Raw genomic sequence first — 18,286 nt, 5'->3', positions numbered from 1 at the left:
GGTTTTCTGCTCCCGCAGTTCCACCTAAGAGGCTGTCCTACGCTTCCCTCCAATTGACAGAAATCTCCCAGTCTGAACAGGGTACTACAGGTGCATCATTCATTGCCATTTGTTTCTGTGCCAGCACAAACCATTAGCTTAAACATTTTATCTCATTCCCTAGCATTTATCCCTTCCTATGCTGTGTAATAAAAACCACAGCATCCCTTCTTGGCCTCTCTGCTGCCAAGCTAACCAAGCTGAGCTTTTTCATCCTCCCATGTAGGACAGACCCTGCCTTGTCATCCATCCTACCACTGAGCTCCTCTCTGACCTGTTGCAGAACGGAGTAGCCTGTCCTTAGCTTGAGTGACAAAAACGATGCCCAGACTCCAGATGGAAGCTCACTGGTGCCTTGTACGGTGGCACAAATCACTCCTTTTTCCTGGGGAAATTCCTCACCTGGGATCAAAGCAGCCTCTGCCTCTGTTATACCACATCAGCTCATGAATATCATATGACTGACACAGAAATCTTTTTCCTCCTTTTCCACTTATGACAGACAAATCTCAGCTTGGGGCAGAAATCCCTGCTAGTCCCTAAACAAATGATGAGTCTTGATACGCCCACGCTGCTCTCACTGCTGTTATTCCCGTACAGCCCTCAATAAACCATCTCTCAAAGAAACTTTTGAATCTTAGCTTGTGTTTTTCCCTTCCCCGCGGACTCTCGCTACAAAGACTCATTCATCTCCAGCCTCCGGAGGAATTCAGCTGCATCGTGCCCTGACAGAGAGAAGGAAACTCGTGAACAGGACCACGTGCACGAACCAGAGGTCTCGCTGAGATAACTGCTGCCACGGACTAGGATTTCATGGAGAAGCAGACCAGCTCCCACGGGGCATTTGTCACCTAATGATCCAAATTTGTCCTATTGAGGAGGTCCCAGCTCAACAAGATGCAGCATTTGCCAAACAAGTGTCGTCCAGAGACACAGACACAATCCATTGAGCTGTTTGTGCCATGAAACCAGATGCTCGGCTGAGTCTGAATCTGCTGTGTGCTCTTGAATCTGATGCATTAATGGCTCAGTCCGATTTGCACTCATCAGATGAGGGTTGCTGCCTCCTAACAGGACGTGTCCCCTACGTTTTGATACACAAGGCCCAGGTGGGAGATGCAGATGGGTTAAGAAGACACGTATCATTTAAAAGATGAGATATTCCAGCAAACCATGGGCTGCCGGCCAGGTTAAACCACACCACCATCTCATCTATTAATGCCTTGCATATTCAAGTAATAGTTTGTGTTTTCATCAGGTTATGGCTCTATTTTGCATCTGTTCTTAATTTTGGTGATTAGTCAATAGCTGTTGAAGACGGCTGTGTCCATTTTGAGCTGTAACTCCAAGCATAAATGCAGTACGTGATGCAGGGGACTTCCACGGTCCCTCTCTTCCAGCCAGACCCGACACAAACCTTGATATTTACCTGGGCAGAGTCAGGGGGTGCTCAGGAATACACGGAAGTGCTGAAAAATCAGTGAAAACCCAACTGCGACATTTCTGTAGGTCAAGAGCACTTGCATGTTGGTAGGAAACATGCCTCAGCCCGTGGGATTTTTCTTCTGAGCGGATCAAGGTGACATGAAGAGTCTCTCCATGAGTCCTGGAGACCCTCCGTCACCAAACAGTGAGCATGGAAGCAAACACCAGAGGGTTACGGGAGGTGTTTCTGACTTTCCATCCAACACTTCAGCTTGGGGAAAAGTCAAAGTCAGGACAAAGTGAAGGAGGAAGCTTGGTAATTTTCTGTCCTTGCTTGAATCCAGTATCATTCAGCTTTGATGTTGCGGTGCTTTGGTCTTCGAGCGCGTTGACCACGAGAGGCTGAGTGGAGATCAAGTGGTGCTGGGCCCCTGTGTACACAGCACGAGCCCTGGGGCCAAGCAGCTGGCATCACTTTCAGCTCTGTGGCTGAAATGTTTCGCAAGAAAAGCGACTGCTTTCATGGCTCGCTTGCTCCAGAGCTCCTCCGAGCAGTGGCCGGTGCTTAAAAGGAGACCTTGGATGGAGGGGTGAGCAGCAACAGGACCCCCAACCAAATGATAACACAGCATTTGTGGCTTTGTCGCTTCTTTCTGGTCTTTTATTTGGTGGGGTTTGTCTTTCAAAGCCCCTGGGAGGTCTTGGAGATGACAGCAGGTAGTAATGGGGAAGCAAGGTCAGGAGGAAACAAAAAAGCCAATTTCAATGAAAAAGTTAAATCTGTGTTGGGAGCCTCAACATTTACTGCATCTTAATTGCTTTCTTTTCATCCTAAAATGCACTTGGGGAAATGTGGCCATGATGGTCCGGGGATATCCAAGAGGAGAGTTGTTTTGTGAGACCAACTGATGTAGTTATAAAAAATAAGTAATAAAAATAATCAGGTTTTTGTGCACACAAACCCATCTTCAGTTGTGAAAAGGCAGCTGCCAGCTAGCTGCCAAGTGGAGGCTGGGGAAGTCTGCACCGGGTGTCATTTGGCAAGCATGGGCAAAAACCTTGGCTAAGGGATCGAGCAAAAATATTCCCTTGTCACAAATCTCAGCTCCAGGAGTAATCGCTGCATTCATCTACCTCATGTGCTTAACACAGGCGAACAGAGAGACCCTGCAAGCTCGTTTTTGAGCTCTGCCAACATCAGATGTCTAAAAAAAAACCACCACAATAGCAATAATAAAAAACGAATCTGTTGAAATCATGGTATCAGCTTCAGTAATGAGATTTGCTAAAATAATGCGACTTTCTTAGAGTCAGCTTGGTGACCTTCACCTGCCTCCTGCCGCTGAGCCGCACAAATTTCCCTCTGCATCACAAGCCAGAAACTTTTAGGAAAAAAAAAAAGAAAAGAAATGGAATAAAGTAGAATAGGGTAAAATAGAATGGAATAGAGTAAAATAGAATAGAACAGAGTAAAGTAGAATAAAGTAGAATAGAGTAAAATAAAATAAAGTAGAATATAATAGAAAATTAATGGAAAAGAAGAAGGAAGGGAAGGGAAGGGAAGGGAAGGGAAGGGAAGGGAAGGGAAGGGAAGGGAAGGGAAGGGAAGGGAAGGGAAGGGAAGGGAAGGGAAGGGAAGGGAAGGGAAGGGAAGGGAAGGGAAGGGAAGGGAAGGGAAGGGAAGGGAAGGGAAGGGAAGGGAAGAATAAGATAAAACCACAGAATTCCCAAATGGCTGAGGCTGGAAAAGACCTCTGAAGATCATCGAGTCCAACCACCCCGCTGAGCAGGATCACCTACAACACGTTGCACAGGATGGCATCCAGGTGGGTTTTGGGTATTTCCAAAGAAGACTCCACAGCCTCTCTGGACAACCTGTCCCAGTGCTCCATCACCCTCACAGCAGAGACGTGCCCCCAAATATTGAGCCAGAACCTCCTGTGCTTCAGTTTGTGCCCATTGCCTCTCATCCTGTCACTGGGCATCACTGAAAAGAGACCAGCCCCATCCTCTCGGCACCCTCCCCTCAGATATTTATACACACTGATGAGGTCTCCCCTCAGTCTTCTCTTTTCCAGGCTAAACAAGCCTGGCTCCCTCAGCCTGTCCTCACACGACAGGTGCTCAGAGTGAAATGAAATGGAATAAGATAACGGAATCATGGAATATCCTGAGCTGGAAGGGACCCAGAAGTATCATCGAGTCCAACTCCTGGCCCCACACAGCTCTACCCAAAAATTCAGACCATGTGACTGAGAGCAAAGTCCAAACGCTTCTGGAACTCCGACAGGCTCAGTGCTGTGACCGCGTCCCTGGGGGGCCTGTCCCTGTGCGCGACATGGTCATAAAATGAAATAGTGAAATGACAGGGATTAATGACATGAAATAATGGAAAGAAATGAAGTAGAATGAAATGAAATACATAAATAAGTGAGTGAATGAAATGAAAAATGAAATGAAAAATGAAATGAAAGAAAATGAAAGAAAATGGAAAGGAAAGGAAAGAAAGGAAAGGAAAGGAAAGGAAAGGAAAGGAAAGGAAAGGAAAGGAAAGGAAAGGAAAGGAAAGGAAAGGAAAGGAAAGGAAAGGAAAGGAAAGGAAAGGAAAGGAAAGGAAAGGAAAGGAAAGGAAAGGAATAGGATAGAAATACAAAGAATAAAATGAAATGAAATGAAATGAAATGAAATGAAATGAAATGAAATGAAATGAAATGAAATAATGAAATGAAAAACAATAGAATGAAATGAAATGAAATAAAATGGAATTTGGAATTTTGGAATATTGGAATAAGATAAAATAAATAGAGAAATAATGAAACAAAATGAAATAAAATAAAATGGAATAAAATGAAATGAAATAAAATGGAATAAAATGAAATGAAATGGAATGGAATGAAATTAAATTAAATGAAATAAAATAAAAAATAAAAGAAATGAAAAGAAATAAAATAAAATAAAATATAAAATAAAATAAAATATAAAATAAAATAAAATAAAATAAAATAAAATAAAATAAAATAAAATAAAATAAAATAAAATAAAATAAAATAAAATAAAATAAAATAAATAAAACCAAACCCACCACAACCAAACCCCACCGAAGCAGCAGCACCAGCTCCCCTCCCTCCCTCCCCCCCCGGTACCCTCCCCGTGTGCGCGCAGCGGCCGGGCGGGGCCGGGCGGCGCAGCCCCCCCTGCAGAGGGGCCGTACCGTAGCGAGCCTTCCCGTGCCGTATCGAGCCCTATCGCCCCGTATCGTCCCGTATCGAGCCGTGCCGAGCCGTGCCGGGAGCTGCGGGCCCGCCGGTGGCGGTGTCGGCGCGGTGCGGAGCGGGGCGCAGCATGAGGCCGCGGCCCCCCCCGCAGCATGGAGGGCTTCGCCGCCCGCACCTACGGCACCGGCGGCCCGGACAGCCGGCCCCTCTTCGGGGAGACATCGGCCAGGGTAAGGGGGTGGGCAGGGGGGGCAGCCCCAAAACGGAGGAGGGATCCCCCCGAGGTGGGATGCAGCCCCCCCCGGGAGGGGAAGGGCAGAGGGAGGGGTCCCCAGTGATGCGCCCCTGCTGCGCTGTGAGAGATCTGGGGGTTGGACACCCCCCCCAGGTCCCTGCCCGATGGAGAGGGGCTGCCCGAGAGCGGAATTAATTAAGCAGGGGAACAAACGAGGAAAATCCGCAAAATAAGAAAGAATCCACCCTCCCCCCCCCCCCCCCCCACCTCCTGGGACAGCAGCGAAGCTGCCCCCAAAGGAAAAAAAACAAAAAAAAGGAACCCCCCCCCCCCCCAAAAAACAAATCCCAAACCCCCAAATCCGAAAAGAAAAAAACACCCTTTGAATGACCAAAATTATAAATAAATGAATAATTAAACCCCCGCAGCCCCCCTCCTAATTAGTCCCTGAAATCAAAAATACAGAAATGTCCCGCCCTGTATCCCCCCCCCCAAGAAATAAAAAATGCAGCTCCAGAATAATCCCCCGAAGCCAGATCCCCTCTCCAAATAAAAGAGAAGCTCCCCAAATCCCCCCTCCAAAAAATAAAACCCAAACTTCCAAATAATGCCCCCAAAGCACCCTCTGAGCCCCCAGCCCCGATGGGGAGCAGCAGCTCCGGGTGTGGGGAGCCCCAAGGTTTAGGGAAGGGGTTTGTCCTGTCCCCCCACCCCCGGGGCTGTGACCCCACTGAGCTGCATTTTGCTGATTTTTTGGGGTGTTTGCTGGGGGACTCCCTTTGGTGCCCCCCCCGTCAATCCGGGGTGCACTGCGGTGGGTGACGTGCGGCGGCGCTGGCTCCGCAGGTGTCAATCCCCTGTAATCCCCCAAAGCCTCCCAGCTTTGGGGTGGGGGCCGGGAGCTGGGGCATGGGGATGTTTATGGGGTCAGACTCCCTCCTAAATCCCCAAAACTGGGGCTGCAGGTGGTTCCTGGATCCAGAGCCGAAATTATATGGGCTTGTTCCTGGGTTGGGGTGCAGAATGGGACCCTGCTGGGGGCTTGGGACCTACAATGGGATGGATGAGGGGTGAGGGTGTGTGTGGGGTGGCCGGTTCACAGCTGGGGGATTTGGGGAAGCCACAAATAGGGTTTCGGGAAGCTGCCATAACCGGGCAGGTCCTGGGGTCTCAGTGGTGGCACCGGAGCCTGGCAGCAGGACTAGCTGTGCCGGTCCTCTGCCAAACCCCAAAATCTCCGTCCCCGGTCCAGCCTTTGATCCTGGACTTCTGCGGTTCCCCTTCTTTGATCCCTTTTCTCCCCTTTGATCCCTTTGATCCCCTTCTCTCTGCGGTTGCGGCTCTGCTTGCAATGGGTAGCGGAAAATAAGAAATTCTGCACATCAGCTCACGTGCTCGGACGTGGATCCAGCATCCTGTATGGCACCCCCTGCCCATCTGATAGGGCCCTGAGGATTTTTATTTATGAATTTTTTGGGGGAAAGCTGTTGTAGGGGACAGGCAGCGAGTGGTCTCTCGGTGGCAGAGGGACAAAGGCTCCCTGTGCGGGGCTGAATGGTTCCTTCGGGATTTCCCGGAGGTTGCTTAGGAACAAACGCCGGAGAGGTCCGGAGCTGGGAATTGTCTCAAAACCGGTGAACTTTGCCTCAAAACGGGAGCGGGTCTGGAGGGAGAAGTGCACGGGCATGGTGAGGTGCTGGGGCATCGATCTGCTTCTTGGCACAGGGCGGCCTTGGCCATGGGATGGGGCTGGGGGCTTCTCAGCCTGCCTGCAGGGTGGGAAGGACCACGGAGATGTGCAGAAAGGGGTTTGGGACCTCCTCTCACCTTCTTGCTCTCCTGGTCCCCAAGCAGGTGGTGTGGGGCTGAAGCCAGCTCGCGGGCAGGCCACGCTTTGGGACACGACCCGGAGGTGAAAGGCTCCGTCATCCCCAATCCCCTTAACCGCCTCGGCCTCCTGCTCGTGTATTTTTAACCTTTTTGCTGCTCTAAGCCGCCCGGAGCTGCAGCCTCTCGCTGCTTTTGCCGAGCCTGGGATTGCGGGGTCAGGGGCTCTAAGCTCCAGCTCCTGAAATACCTCGCTCTGCCGGCTGCATGTTTGGAAAAAATTTAGCACCCTCGGGTTTCACCGTGGGGAAAGCCTGGCCTTAGGTGGGTTACACGGGATGGCCACTTGTTGCTGCTCTGCTTTTGCAAAGCTCTCTCCCCGTGGTGTGATGACCCAGCTGCCGACCTCCTGCCGCCTCTTTTTGGCAGCAGGGAGCTGAGCCCAAGCGTCAACTCCGTCCCCCCTCTGTAAAATCAGCTTCGTGGGCTCGGCAGAGGAAAACCATGGGCCTCTCCTAGACCAGAGCTACCTCTGGGGTTTAGCTCCGGTGGAAGAGCCCAGCTGCAGGAGTCAGTGTGCTCGCAGGGAGGTGGTGATGCTGCATTTCATCCTGTTCATTGCTTCTGCTAACCTGGTCTGGATTTATTTCTCACAGCTCCCTTTTTGGACTCTGTGGTGGTTTTCTTGACAGCTCCCGAGGTGTAGGAGCACAAACGGTCTGATTTTACGTGGAGGAACAAACCCCATAGTTTATTGCATTATTTTTTTTTCTCATGTGTGTGTAATTCTCCTCTCTCCTCAGGACAGAATCATCAATCTAGTTGTCGGCGGCTTGACGTCCTTGCTGCTCGTGGTAAGTATCCCGTGTCCCTGCCTGTGTTTCGTGCCTCCCGTAGGCGACGAGGTGGACACCAGAGCTCCTGGGGGAAACCACAGCTCCTCCCAGCAGTGGACAGCAAAACTTCACTGACTGAAGTGGTTTGGGGTCCAGGTGTAACTACGGGGCCTGTCTTTTGAAACTCTGCCAAGATGGGAAGGAGAATGTCTTCCCTCAAGCCATTTGATCTCCTGCCATGATTTAAGATCTGGCTGTTGCCTGTGCAAGGGTCTGAGGAGAGACTGGCAGGCAGCTGTGGTGCCCCAGCAGTCATGAAGGGCCTCTCATCTTCTCAGACCTGAAGGATGGAGAGAGCAAAACATTTATTTGTGTTTTCCCCCATACAGGTCACTCTCATCAGTGCTTTTGTCTTCCCACAACTACCTCCAAAACCCGTGAACGTATTTTTCGCTTTCTGCATCTCCCTGTGTTGCATTTCTGCCGGCATACTTGTAAGTACCACCCTGCCTACCTGCATGACTGGATGAAATATGAGTAAAATCTGACTTACGGGGTGCCTTTTTTACACTCCCCTAGAGGAGCCTGCCAGCCCATATCAACTCCAGCTCCAGGTCCCTCAGCACCAGATTTCTCCTCCCAGAAAGGGAAGAGGAGCTGCAGTGAGCGGAGCAGGGGCAGGCACTTACAGACTTCACCTTTCCCCTTAAATTTTAAGCTCTTTGAATGGGTCAGAAACTTCAGTAGGCCTCATTTTTTTTTTTTTTGTAGCTGTACCACTAGTTATCCTTTTACAATCAGCTTATTGTCAGGTTTATTTTAGCATTTGCACAACAAGCTTACTGCTGCTAATTAGCAGCTGCTCAAGGAAGAGTGCAGGCACAATCTGTAATTAATATTGGGAAACTCTGGTGGCAGTTATCTTGGTGAGACTTTAGGAGTGTCATTGCAACAACAGGAATAATTTATACTCCACAACAACATGCACTGGGGTATTTACCTTGAACCACACGTTCCTTGGCCCTAAATGACCAGCTATATTTACATGGCCTTGAGAGCAGCTTGCAGTTTTTGTTGAGGAGTCCCACTGTGACTCATTTGGTAGGCAAATCCCTAACGGTTCGTATTCTGTGAGGCCACTGCCGGGGAAAGAGGGGAAGGATGCAGAAAAACATGTCAATGACAGAGAGGTGAGCAGTTTTGGCACCGCAGAGCTCAGCGTGCTAAGCCAACTGCTGCTGAGTTTTATTTCTGCTGGATTTTGAAGGAAAAGGAAGGTCACCATACCGAGTGCCTCCTCCCTCTGCTGTAGCTTTTCCTACTCGGAGCTCCTTCTGCCAGCTGTCATCTGGGAAAATTCCTTCACTGAGGCCCTGTCCCTTGCTGCTGGGTAAGCTGGGAAGCTGCTCTGTGACACCTGGTCAGTGCCTCTGGTTCCATGGCTGGTTGTCTCTGCAAGACAGATGGCGTAGGGTGAAATGCTGCATTTGTCCCATTTGTCCTCAAAGAGCTGGCTGTAGCCAGGTCTGAGCGTCAAAAAAACAAACAAGCTCTTCAAGAAAGCTGACGACCCGTGTGTTAGGCAACCTGGCACCCTAATTTCACCGACAGCTATGTTTTGGGGGGAACCACCTTGCCAAATTCTTGTTGGTGTATTCCACAAGTATGGTAAGACATAGATGGTATTTCTCAATGGTTAAGAAAATTTGCTGGACTCTGAGCTTAGTCTTTGTTAGGCAGAGAGCTAGGTTGTTCAAAAAAAATTAAAAAAAAAAAATACAATTCAACTTTAGAAATTGCCAGTTCAGTTACTATAGAAAGTTTCCTAAGAAGAAATATCTGGAACTTTTAAGTAATACAAACTCATTCATTCTTCTAGATCTACTGGTATCGACAAGGAGACCTGGAACCTAAATTCAGGAACCTGATTTACTATATATTATTTTCTATCGTCATGCTGTGTATATGTGCCAACCTGTACTTCCATGAAGTGGGTAAATGATGGACACGGGGAATGCCCAGCACCGACCAGACTGCTTTCAGCTCAGCTCTCAGCTCTACCTGAGCTGTTGAAGTGAAGACAATCAGCCTGAGAGGAAAGAAATGGGTTGTGCAAGGATCAATCAGTACATGATTTTCATGTAAATGTATATGTAATGTCCCTCTTGGCGGGGAGAATTATTGCCATAAGATGTGACATTCTGCTTTTTTCTGAAGAGCTACTGTTGCACTTAATGAACATTCCAGTTGTACTGACGTTTCAGAATGGCACAAGCTTTTTCATTTTGGAAAAAAAAATGCATTTTTTATTACTGTACAAATAAACTGCAGCATTGCAAGGATCTGTAGCAGTATAAATAAATGGCATCTTACAGTTACATAAGACAAATACTCTTTATTTTGTTTAAACTGAATATACAATTATTTCTGTTCCCTAGGCAACAATTTGAAACTACAACTTGTTTTTCACATTAACAAAACCACAGACTGAAAAAGACCAACTCCTGATTATGAAGAGCTAATTACAGAAATAAATAAAATAATTTATACACGAGTCTTTAATTTCTATAGCTTCTTCTTTCAATCCCTAGCTAGCAGGCTGCTGCTCAGCCTAGTGTCTGTTTCAGTCCTTGAATGTAGGAATTAATCGGCTTCCTCTGCCTTCAGGCCCTGTGCCCAAATTCTCACAGAGCTCTTTCTCCACGACTTTGCCACCTCCTCACCACCCCCCATCCTGTAACTTGCTGCATAAATCACCTCCGGAGAGGTGGCTGGTAGTGTCATGTAAACAGCGAGAGACAAACGTTCCAGCCTGCTCACAACAACCTGCAAAAAGAAAAAGAGTTTAGGGAGAAGCTGGTGGGTTCCAGCAGCTTCCCTCTTCTACAGGCCTTCCCTTTTTGTTCAGCTTGCTGTAGTGATGAAGGAAAAAAAATAATTACATTTTCCAAAAGTGATCTTTCTGAGCTCTGTCCGTCGCCAGCAACGGACTGCTCAGGAACAAGCAGACCAGGCCAACCCGATAAGCATCAGTCTCGAGTCCTACGCCGCAGATGTACTGATAAGCCAGATGAGATGGGAACGCAGACCATGGCTTTACACTGTTGCCCATGCTCCCTGAAGTCTTTGATGGAATACATTTCTTCCTGAAATGTAACAGTCTTGCTCCATGTATTACAAAAGTCAGTAAGTGCAGAAATTCTCACCCATTCTTCATGAAACGTGTGCAAACCACTTCTTGCTGCGGCACAAAGAGGCTACGGTCCACAACCCTTGACTTCTGTCCAGTTTTCAGGGTGTGTGGTTCAGCACACTACCAGAAAGTCAAATCAGAACTGACCACATGGATCCCAGCACTGAGTAATCCAACAGGGCTTCTGTCAAAACACTGAAACGCCCTGGCTGAAACGTCGCACATCAGGCTTCGGCTGGCTGCTCTGTAACCCTTTACAAATGAGGTAAAATAGCCTGAGCAGGAAAAGTGCACTGTAGTCATCTCAAACTGTAAGGTTCTGTTTAAAGACACGGACTGACTGCTTTCTTTGGAAACGTGGCACAGGGTTGCAACTAATTCCACAATGCGAACATGGTCGATACAAAATGGACACGATTGCTGCTTCCTTCAGTGACAGCTCACTAAATCTTCAACGTCCTTTGAATCTTCCAAGTCAGGACTGCCCAGTGATGAGCCAATAATGTGTGACCCATCTCCGTGATGCTGTAGGATAGGATCTGGCAGGAGACACAGTACATCAGAACTCATTATTTACTGTTCCATTGTAACAAGACATAAAATACGCAGGACAGAAGTGCAATCTGAGCTTTGAAACAATTTTAAGGAATGTTACTCCATTAAACTAGTCAGTTCTCCATTTCAAGTTTCAAGGGAAGCCACGACTAACATGGATGCAACCAGTGTGACTCGTGTTTGGATTCACCAGGTATTACTGTATCAGGCCCAAGGCTGATCCTCAGATGACTTTGCTTGAGATCCTTCCTCCAGAAAGGAGCATTTGTTAGGAGCAGCACTGGGAGAACACATCTAATGCTGCTTCTAAGCCTAAGATGACTCTTGGCATGGGGAAGTGGAGCAAAGCTAGCAAGCCCCTCCAGATGAGTGCTGTGCAAACACCCCAAAGAGCCCAGCCCCTCACCATGAGAGCTTATCGAGTGGTTTATCAAGAGTAACTGCGTTTCTGATGCCTCTGGTTTTCTCTCAGATGAGAAACCAATTTCATTCCAGCACAGGTATGAAGAAACACACACCAGAGTTACTCATTAGCCTGTGTGTACTAATTCAAGGCTCAAGGGCAATGGAAACAGCTCAGTGAAGTCATGAAGCAGCTGCTGTTCAGCTTTTCCCACGAGGCCGAGATTTTATTCAACTTCTACTGAAGTAAGTGGGGTAATCAACGTGGTTAAAGTTTCAAAGCAATGCTTTGGAAAATAATTCAAGAGAAGACAAAGATCATTGTTTAAAAGAACTCAGAAGTGCTATACTGATGTAGTGAACGCTAGCTCCAGCATCAAATACACATACATACCTGTTAAGGTTGTTAGGGGCAACACCGATTCACTGTCTATATCATCTGACGTTTGAATAAAACCATGGGAGGAAGGAACAATAAGCACAGTTTCATCATCTATCGTAGGCTGATCAACTTGTTCTATCGTTGGAGAGCCCAGGTCCTGCACAATACAGAAGGACAGGACATGAGAGTGCATTTTTGGTAGCATGTGCTGAAAAACCTACTTTGGCCAGCCATAATAAGTAGACTCCCTGGATGAATTTTACCTCATTAAATTGAAATGTCAACATCTGAGCTAATTACTTCACATAAGATACGTTTCATCCTAGTGTGCGCATCTAAAATGAGGTAAGAGGAATTCTACCCTGTGAGCAGTACAGGACATGGGGAGAGGAAATGACAGACTGCATGGTGGTGATAAAATGTTCCCATGTAAGTCAGATACTCTGTCTATAAACAGGAATAATCTTGCCCACTACCTGCTGCCTAGATGTTCTGAGAGACTGAAGCAATACCTTTACAGCGTCTCCCAGCTCCACAAATGTGCTAACTTTACCTGAACTTAATAACTTAGTTTCACAACTCCTGCCTCTGTGACAAGTTTTTACAGCTCAGAAGACTGATTTGAATTGCTGTGCCTTGTCCCATAGCTTGCTGGCAGTAGGGTGGCTCCAAACTTTTTTACTTCAAGGCACAGTATGCCTGACCTGCAAAAGCAGCTTTGTGCAGAGAACACAGCTGAACCTGCCCACAATAAGCAGCACGGCTTAGAACTGAGAAAAGGAGGTGTGAAAAAACACACCATTGAGACAAATGGGCACCTTTCCCAGTCAGAAATAACAGAACTCTGCAGCACAGCTGCTTACTTCCCACCACCCATACCCACACTGCCAATATAATACTTGCAAGTGCATAAAAATAACACTGACTTAGAGAAAGCAACATTTAGGTATGTCTTTCTAGAGTAACTTTTCATTTAGAAACTCACAGACAGTCTCTATTTCCTGGAATTTAAGCACACACATCAAACTTGAACGTGACTAGAAGGAGAAAGCAAATTAGAATTATAAACTCAGTTTACTCTTCTGTACAGGAAGTTTAGTACTTCTTGATACTCTGCTAGCTATAAATGATTCCTGCAAAGTTCAATTAGGAACTCTGCTTTTTGCAGAAATTTACCAATTCCAACTTGAGAAGCTGCATTTTTAAACAGAGTAGAAAGTGGATGGGCTGCCTCAACTGCTGAGAATTTTATCACAACCATTTCAATTATGAGATAATAGAAAATCCCCTGCTTTGATGTATTCAGGAGCCAAACACCTGTGTAGCAGCAGACTGTAGAGGTAGTGATCCTCCTCTTGGTAAGAGCATAATGTCTGGCAGTGTCTGTTTACTTTTGCAAAGACAAAGGTTAACTAAGTCCAAACGTATTAACAATGGATTTTTCAACATGGATATAAAGCAGAATTACAGCAACAGTAAAGTGCACTGTTCTGGAGAACAGGAGGTGGTATTCAAATCTAATTCATCTCTTTCCACAGTCTAACCTAATCAGACTTCAAGAGAAAGACGCATTTTCTACCTACTAAGTAGAGTTACATTCATTTTAGTATCTGTTTTCTTTGCCTTATTCATTATGATAGTTTCAGCAAAAGAAAAATGGAGGAATTTAGTATAAACACTCCAAATGCATGAAATCATTTGGATAAATTTGTTTCTGCACCTGAGGTGTTGAAGCTGAATAAAATCAAGGTCAGAGAGATAGATGACTTAAATGCTTCTCAGTCCCATTTAACAGATACTTAACTGGGAGTACACTGTTTAATAGAAGTCCTCAAAGTGGAAACTGTGTGCCCCTAGAAATACATTATTAGATTCACAGGACAACAGCTGAATATTCTATCTCACCTCCACTGATCAGCAGACTATCTACCTGTAAAGTGCATGCATCATACACTTATCAGCCTGGCTGAAAGTAACAGCACCAAATGGTAACAAAGACAGCTGTTCTGTGCTACAAATACCACCACTTTCCACTGCCCTCCCTCAGGAGTACCCTGAGTAGAGAAGCAGCTCCACAGCTAGGGAGGGATTCAGTGCCCACAATGAAGTCACATCTAAGCCTGAGTTCCAAATTAAATCCTACCTCTTTCACAGCCATAACATATTAACAAAGCTCAGAGACAGAGGATCTGAAAAAAAATGCTCTTGGAGCTATGATACGCATTAAATCACTGACATTCACATGAATAGCTTAACATAAAGGTCAAAGATGCAATGAAATCCTTCTGAATACAGAGAGGGAAAAGGATCAGGTATCATGCAGTCCCTTACCTCAGTGACGTAGGTGCTGGGTAAATCAGAGTGAGAATCCTCTTCTGGTTTCAGGTTGGCATCCGAAATCTCCTCTTCAGTTTTTACCATAACTCCATCCATCAGCTCACTCCTATTCCTGCTGCTGAATTTTGAGGCATCGCCTTCACTGTAGGCTGCCTGCTCTTCATCGCTGAGCTTGGACTGATGGATGTCGTCTGGGAAGCTGTTTGTTTCTAGGGCGTCAGGAGGATCTGTCAGGTCAGCTGGCTGAATGTCTGAATCAACAGTAAGTTCTGCCTGAGTGACAGAGGAGGAGATGTCTTCAGCAGCAACAGTGCGGATGATGACACCTGGTGTGTGGCACTGTACTGTGACATTGTCACTTGTACTTAACAAGTGCTCTGGCTGTAAGCAGTATGTGCAGAAAAAAAAAGAAAGAAACAAACAAAAAAACACTTAAGAGACTCTTTTCCTCCCAGCATCCTCACATCTTTCAGCAAACAGAAGCAAAAGAATTCAAAGTAATTGCTAAGCATAACTTTGAGGTCTATGTGTATAGAATGTCAACCCAGATCATCCATTATCCTTGTGTCAACTGTTCTGTAATTCACAAATGAAATACAGACACAGTATGAAACACAAGCAACTATTCAGGTGAGGATTGCTGTGGATTCTGAAGATTATAGAGCTTTTTTTTTCCCCCCTTTTGCATCACATTTGTTATTCAGTCTTCAGTTTCCTCCTCTTTCCCACCCTCTAACAAAGACTAGCACTGCACTGTAGGTTTTGAGAACATGAGCACAGGCTCGTAAGAATAACTGGAGACATCAGGAAATTTGTATTTTGTTTTGCTGGGACAAGCCACTAGATGGAGACATCCTGTTCTGCCACACTAAGAACTAACCATGCTAAGTTTTCAAGCAACTTGAAGAGTGTTTAAAAACGATTAAAAAAGAAATGCTCATGTTTCAGCAATTTAAGTGAAGTAATGCTGTTATGATTTGACTGCTTTTCAAATTTTACAGGCAAATAGAGGCAGGCCCCTGAACTATTACGTTCCCCTCCCTACCACTGCCCAAACTTCAGTCATTTCACTGCTCAAAATACATACAGATAAGGCATGAACTATGATCTGTTCTGGGGAGGCTGGAGCAGCAGCAGCTGTCAGGGTCAAGTTAGGACTAGCGGTCAGCGTTAAAGGCAGGCCTTGGCTTGAGCTCGTCTGTAATAAGTAGGTGCCTGGTGTTCCAGTAGGCTGGAGGTGGAAAGACTGCAGAAGACAACACAAGTTTAATACCCAAACACGCTGATTTCCTGTGCCGCACTCGGAGCATGCTTATTTACAGCAGCTAGCCCCACTGTAATTCCCCTGGAATAAAACAAACAGAAGCCCAGTGCCTACTGCTCTGATTCCTGTACTGCACTCCAGAAGGAGAAACAAACTTGGCTACAGCTTTAGGCTACTGAAACATCTACTAAGGCTAACAGACTGTATGTGTTATGCTGTACAACAGCAGGTAAGAAATAAATTAAATTTACTCTTAACATCGAGATGGAAGACAAAAAATGCTGTAAGTTGTAGTACAACAGAACTAAGAATCTTTACGTGCTGGGAATTGTCTCATGTCAGATTTCAACAGAACACAAGCACAAAAGAAAACTTTATAGCACTAATGCACTGAGACAGATTTAAAGCATTTAACTCACATTTTATTTCACATCCCTAGTATGTCACATTATTTTGGAAATACACTTTGCTTTGAACTTCTCAGTTTTAGATCTGTTAAATTCCTCTTTCCATTTTTTTTTTAATGCCCAGTTCCACAGACTATGATGTATCTGTGCTTAACACAAAAACCACAGTGACAGATACCAGTTCTCTCTTACTTACTGGAAGAATCTCAAAGGTCTGTAGTGTTCCACTGTTTAATGTTATGGTCTCGGAGTCAACAGTGGCAGCAGGGGAATCTGTTGAGGCTGCAAAAGGAAGAAAAAAAGAAAGGTTAAGTGTGTAAACCAAAGTGCTTCAGCCCTGCAGAGAGCATAGCACTGTAATTGCTACACAGCAGGGTATTGTTAATTCCAGTAATATAAAAAAGAAAACCACGGCGATCCTAACGACAAGTTATTCTAATTGGTACTTAAGATACAATACTACGTAAAGGTTCCAAGGGAGAAAAGGCAAACAATAAAGTTACCTGACATCATCTAATTACTTAAGATGTATAATGAAGTTTGTACGGGGTTCTGGTGCAACAATATCCTTTGGATTAGTATTATTATTTTTTACATGGTGTCAGGTCTAATATTGCTATGACTCTCACAGACTACTTGTTCTCTCTTTTTTTTTTTGTTTTTTTTTTTTTTTAATAAAAAAACCTTTTCTGCCTTCTGCAGTATGTCCATCACTGCAGAAACATCAGATGTTCCTTCCCCAAGGTATTTGCGTATCTTGTGTGTTGTGGTTGAAGGGTATAAAAGCTGTAAGTATTCCTATCACAGGTAATTATTTAATTATTCTCATTAATATTAAAAGGAGCTACGAGAACCACTAAAGGTAGTTTATGTATCAGACATTTCAAGATCTCCAGGTAAAAACAGGTCACACATAAGGCTTTAAAAAGCATTGAAAACGCTGTTCAGAACCATAATGATGATTTTTAATTCCTGAAAAACTCACAAGTTCCAGAAGGCAGGAGGCAAATTAATTCTTTATATCAGTACCAGTAATGCCATAAATACTAGAAGGGCAAAATACCTACTTAATAAAGACAGCAATGCTACAAGCACTGGAAATTTTTCCATCTCACAATCTGTGGCTTCAAAGTAGACTAATTTTGGTCTCTAAGAGGACAGGAGCTCCAATTTTGATTAATGTAGTGGCATGTTCAAAGTTTCCTGCTGCAGATTTCCTGACATCCAGTAGCAGACAGCTGTAAAATGCAGCCTGTCTGTTACCTAGCCAATTATGTTTATAAAGCTTATAGGAATTACCCCTTTGAAATGCTGAGCCTTCTCTCATATGCAGCTGAAATTGGCTAATTAACAGGTTCAGCTCTCAAGGGATTGAGAAAAAGGCAGACAAGACACAACATTCACTTTGATTAGACAAACACAAATTCTTCAGGAAAGCACACTAACACGGGGAAGAGACTTGTTAGGCAGATGCAAAGGCAAGTGAGATCACAAAACTCCCACTACAGGATTACAGAAAACACTAAGGGTTACAGAATACCAGCTGGCTCATCAAAAACCAGTAGCTTTGACCAAAATTGGCTGAGAGTATGAGACTACAGATCTGTTACTGCAGGTAAAAAGTTCTTGGGTTGACGTTGCATGGAATTCGAATTAAGAAATAAATGAGACAAAATGAAGATGGCACTTAAATTCATTAAGACTGGCTAATCGAATGAAATTATAAACAGAAAATTAGTTACCAAATGCCTTTCTACTCACATGCTGAAGCCCTATTAGCTAACATTTTAATCAGCAAGACTGAAGCAACAAATATTCTTAATAAAATTCACAAATGACACACTTAAGAACAGCAGACAATGGAAAAGACAGGCTGCATATGGGGTGACTGGCTTGGAGTAACTTAAGATTAGCTACAAAACCAAACAATAAGCACTACAGTCGGGGTAGAGCTGGTAACAAATGTTTGCTAATGAGCAAAGCTCATCCTTAAGAGGATGGGAAGCAACAATTTAAAAAAAGTGGTTAGAGCAGATTGGTTAGGGCAGATCATCAGCTAAACTCATCTGTGTGACACAGCGACTAATGCCTTCCAGACTCTCTGTGCTTAGAAGTAACTGAATAATGCAGAACAAGACTGGAAAAAAATATTATATTCCTTCTTGCTTC

The 18,286-nt window shown here is 45.1% G+C and overlaps 2 protein-coding genes across 6 annotated transcripts in view; one reads left to right on the top strand and one right to left on the bottom strand.

Moving 5' to 3' along the window:
* The first annotated feature begins 4,651 nt into the window (after positions 1-4,651).
* Positions 4,652-9,957, top strand: TMEM243 (transmembrane protein 243). The gene is made up of 4 exons (XM_084513994.1): positions 4,652-4,909; positions 7,545-7,595; positions 7,967-8,071; positions 9,457-9,957. The coding sequence occupies exons 1-4, from the start codon at positions 4,832-4,834 to the stop codon at positions 9,577-9,579; spliced, it is 357 nt and encodes a 118-aa protein (XP_084370120.1). The 5' UTR covers positions 4,652-4,831; the 3' UTR covers positions 9,580-9,957.
* The window catches only part of DMTF1 (cyclin D binding myb like transcription factor 1), a 28,306-nt gene continuing 19,977 nt past the window's right edge, over positions 9,958-18,286 (bottom strand). For 4 of the 5 annotated variants that reach the window (XM_084513953.1, XM_084513950.1, XM_084513951.1 and 1 more), the window contains exons 13-17: positions 16,314-16,399; positions 15,534-15,692; positions 14,441-14,827; positions 12,122-12,266; positions 9,958-11,309 (exon numbers count right to left, since the gene is read on the bottom strand). In XM_084513953.1, the coding sequence (XP_084370079.1) occupies positions 11,200-11,309; positions 12,122-12,266; positions 14,441-14,827; positions 15,534-15,692; positions 16,314-16,399 (887 nt within the window). In that variant the 3' untranslated portion in view covers positions 9,958-11,199. The remainder of the gene's footprint in view (positions 11,310-12,121; positions 12,267-14,440; positions 14,828-15,533; positions 15,693-16,313; positions 16,400-18,286) is intronic. The other variant, XR_014691250.1, reaches the window with a different exon arrangement.

Source organism: Aythya ferina (assembly GCF_964211825.1).
Source record: "Aythya ferina genome assembly, chromosome: 1".
Classification (NCBI taxonomy): domain Eukaryota; kingdom Metazoa; phylum Chordata; class Aves; order Anseriformes; family Anatidae; genus Aythya; species Aythya ferina.
Note: the sequence above shows the minus strand (reverse complement) of the source record. Positions and strands in the feature narration are given on the sequence as shown.

Excerpts from the sequence above, each read along its gene's own strand:
- TMEM243 (XM_084513994.1), top strand. The coding sequence starts at position 4,832 with ATGGAGGGCTTCGCCGCCCGCACCTACGGCACCGGCGGCCCGGACAGC. Across the intron at positions 4,910-7,544 it reads TCGGGGAGACATCGGCCAGG|GACAGAATCATCAATCTAGT; the intron begins GTAAGGGGGTGG and ends CTCTCTCCTCAG. Across the intron at positions 7,596-7,966 it reads TGACGTCCTTGCTGCTCGTG|GTCACTCTCATCAGTGCTTT; the intron begins GTAAGTATCCCG and ends TCCCCCATACAG.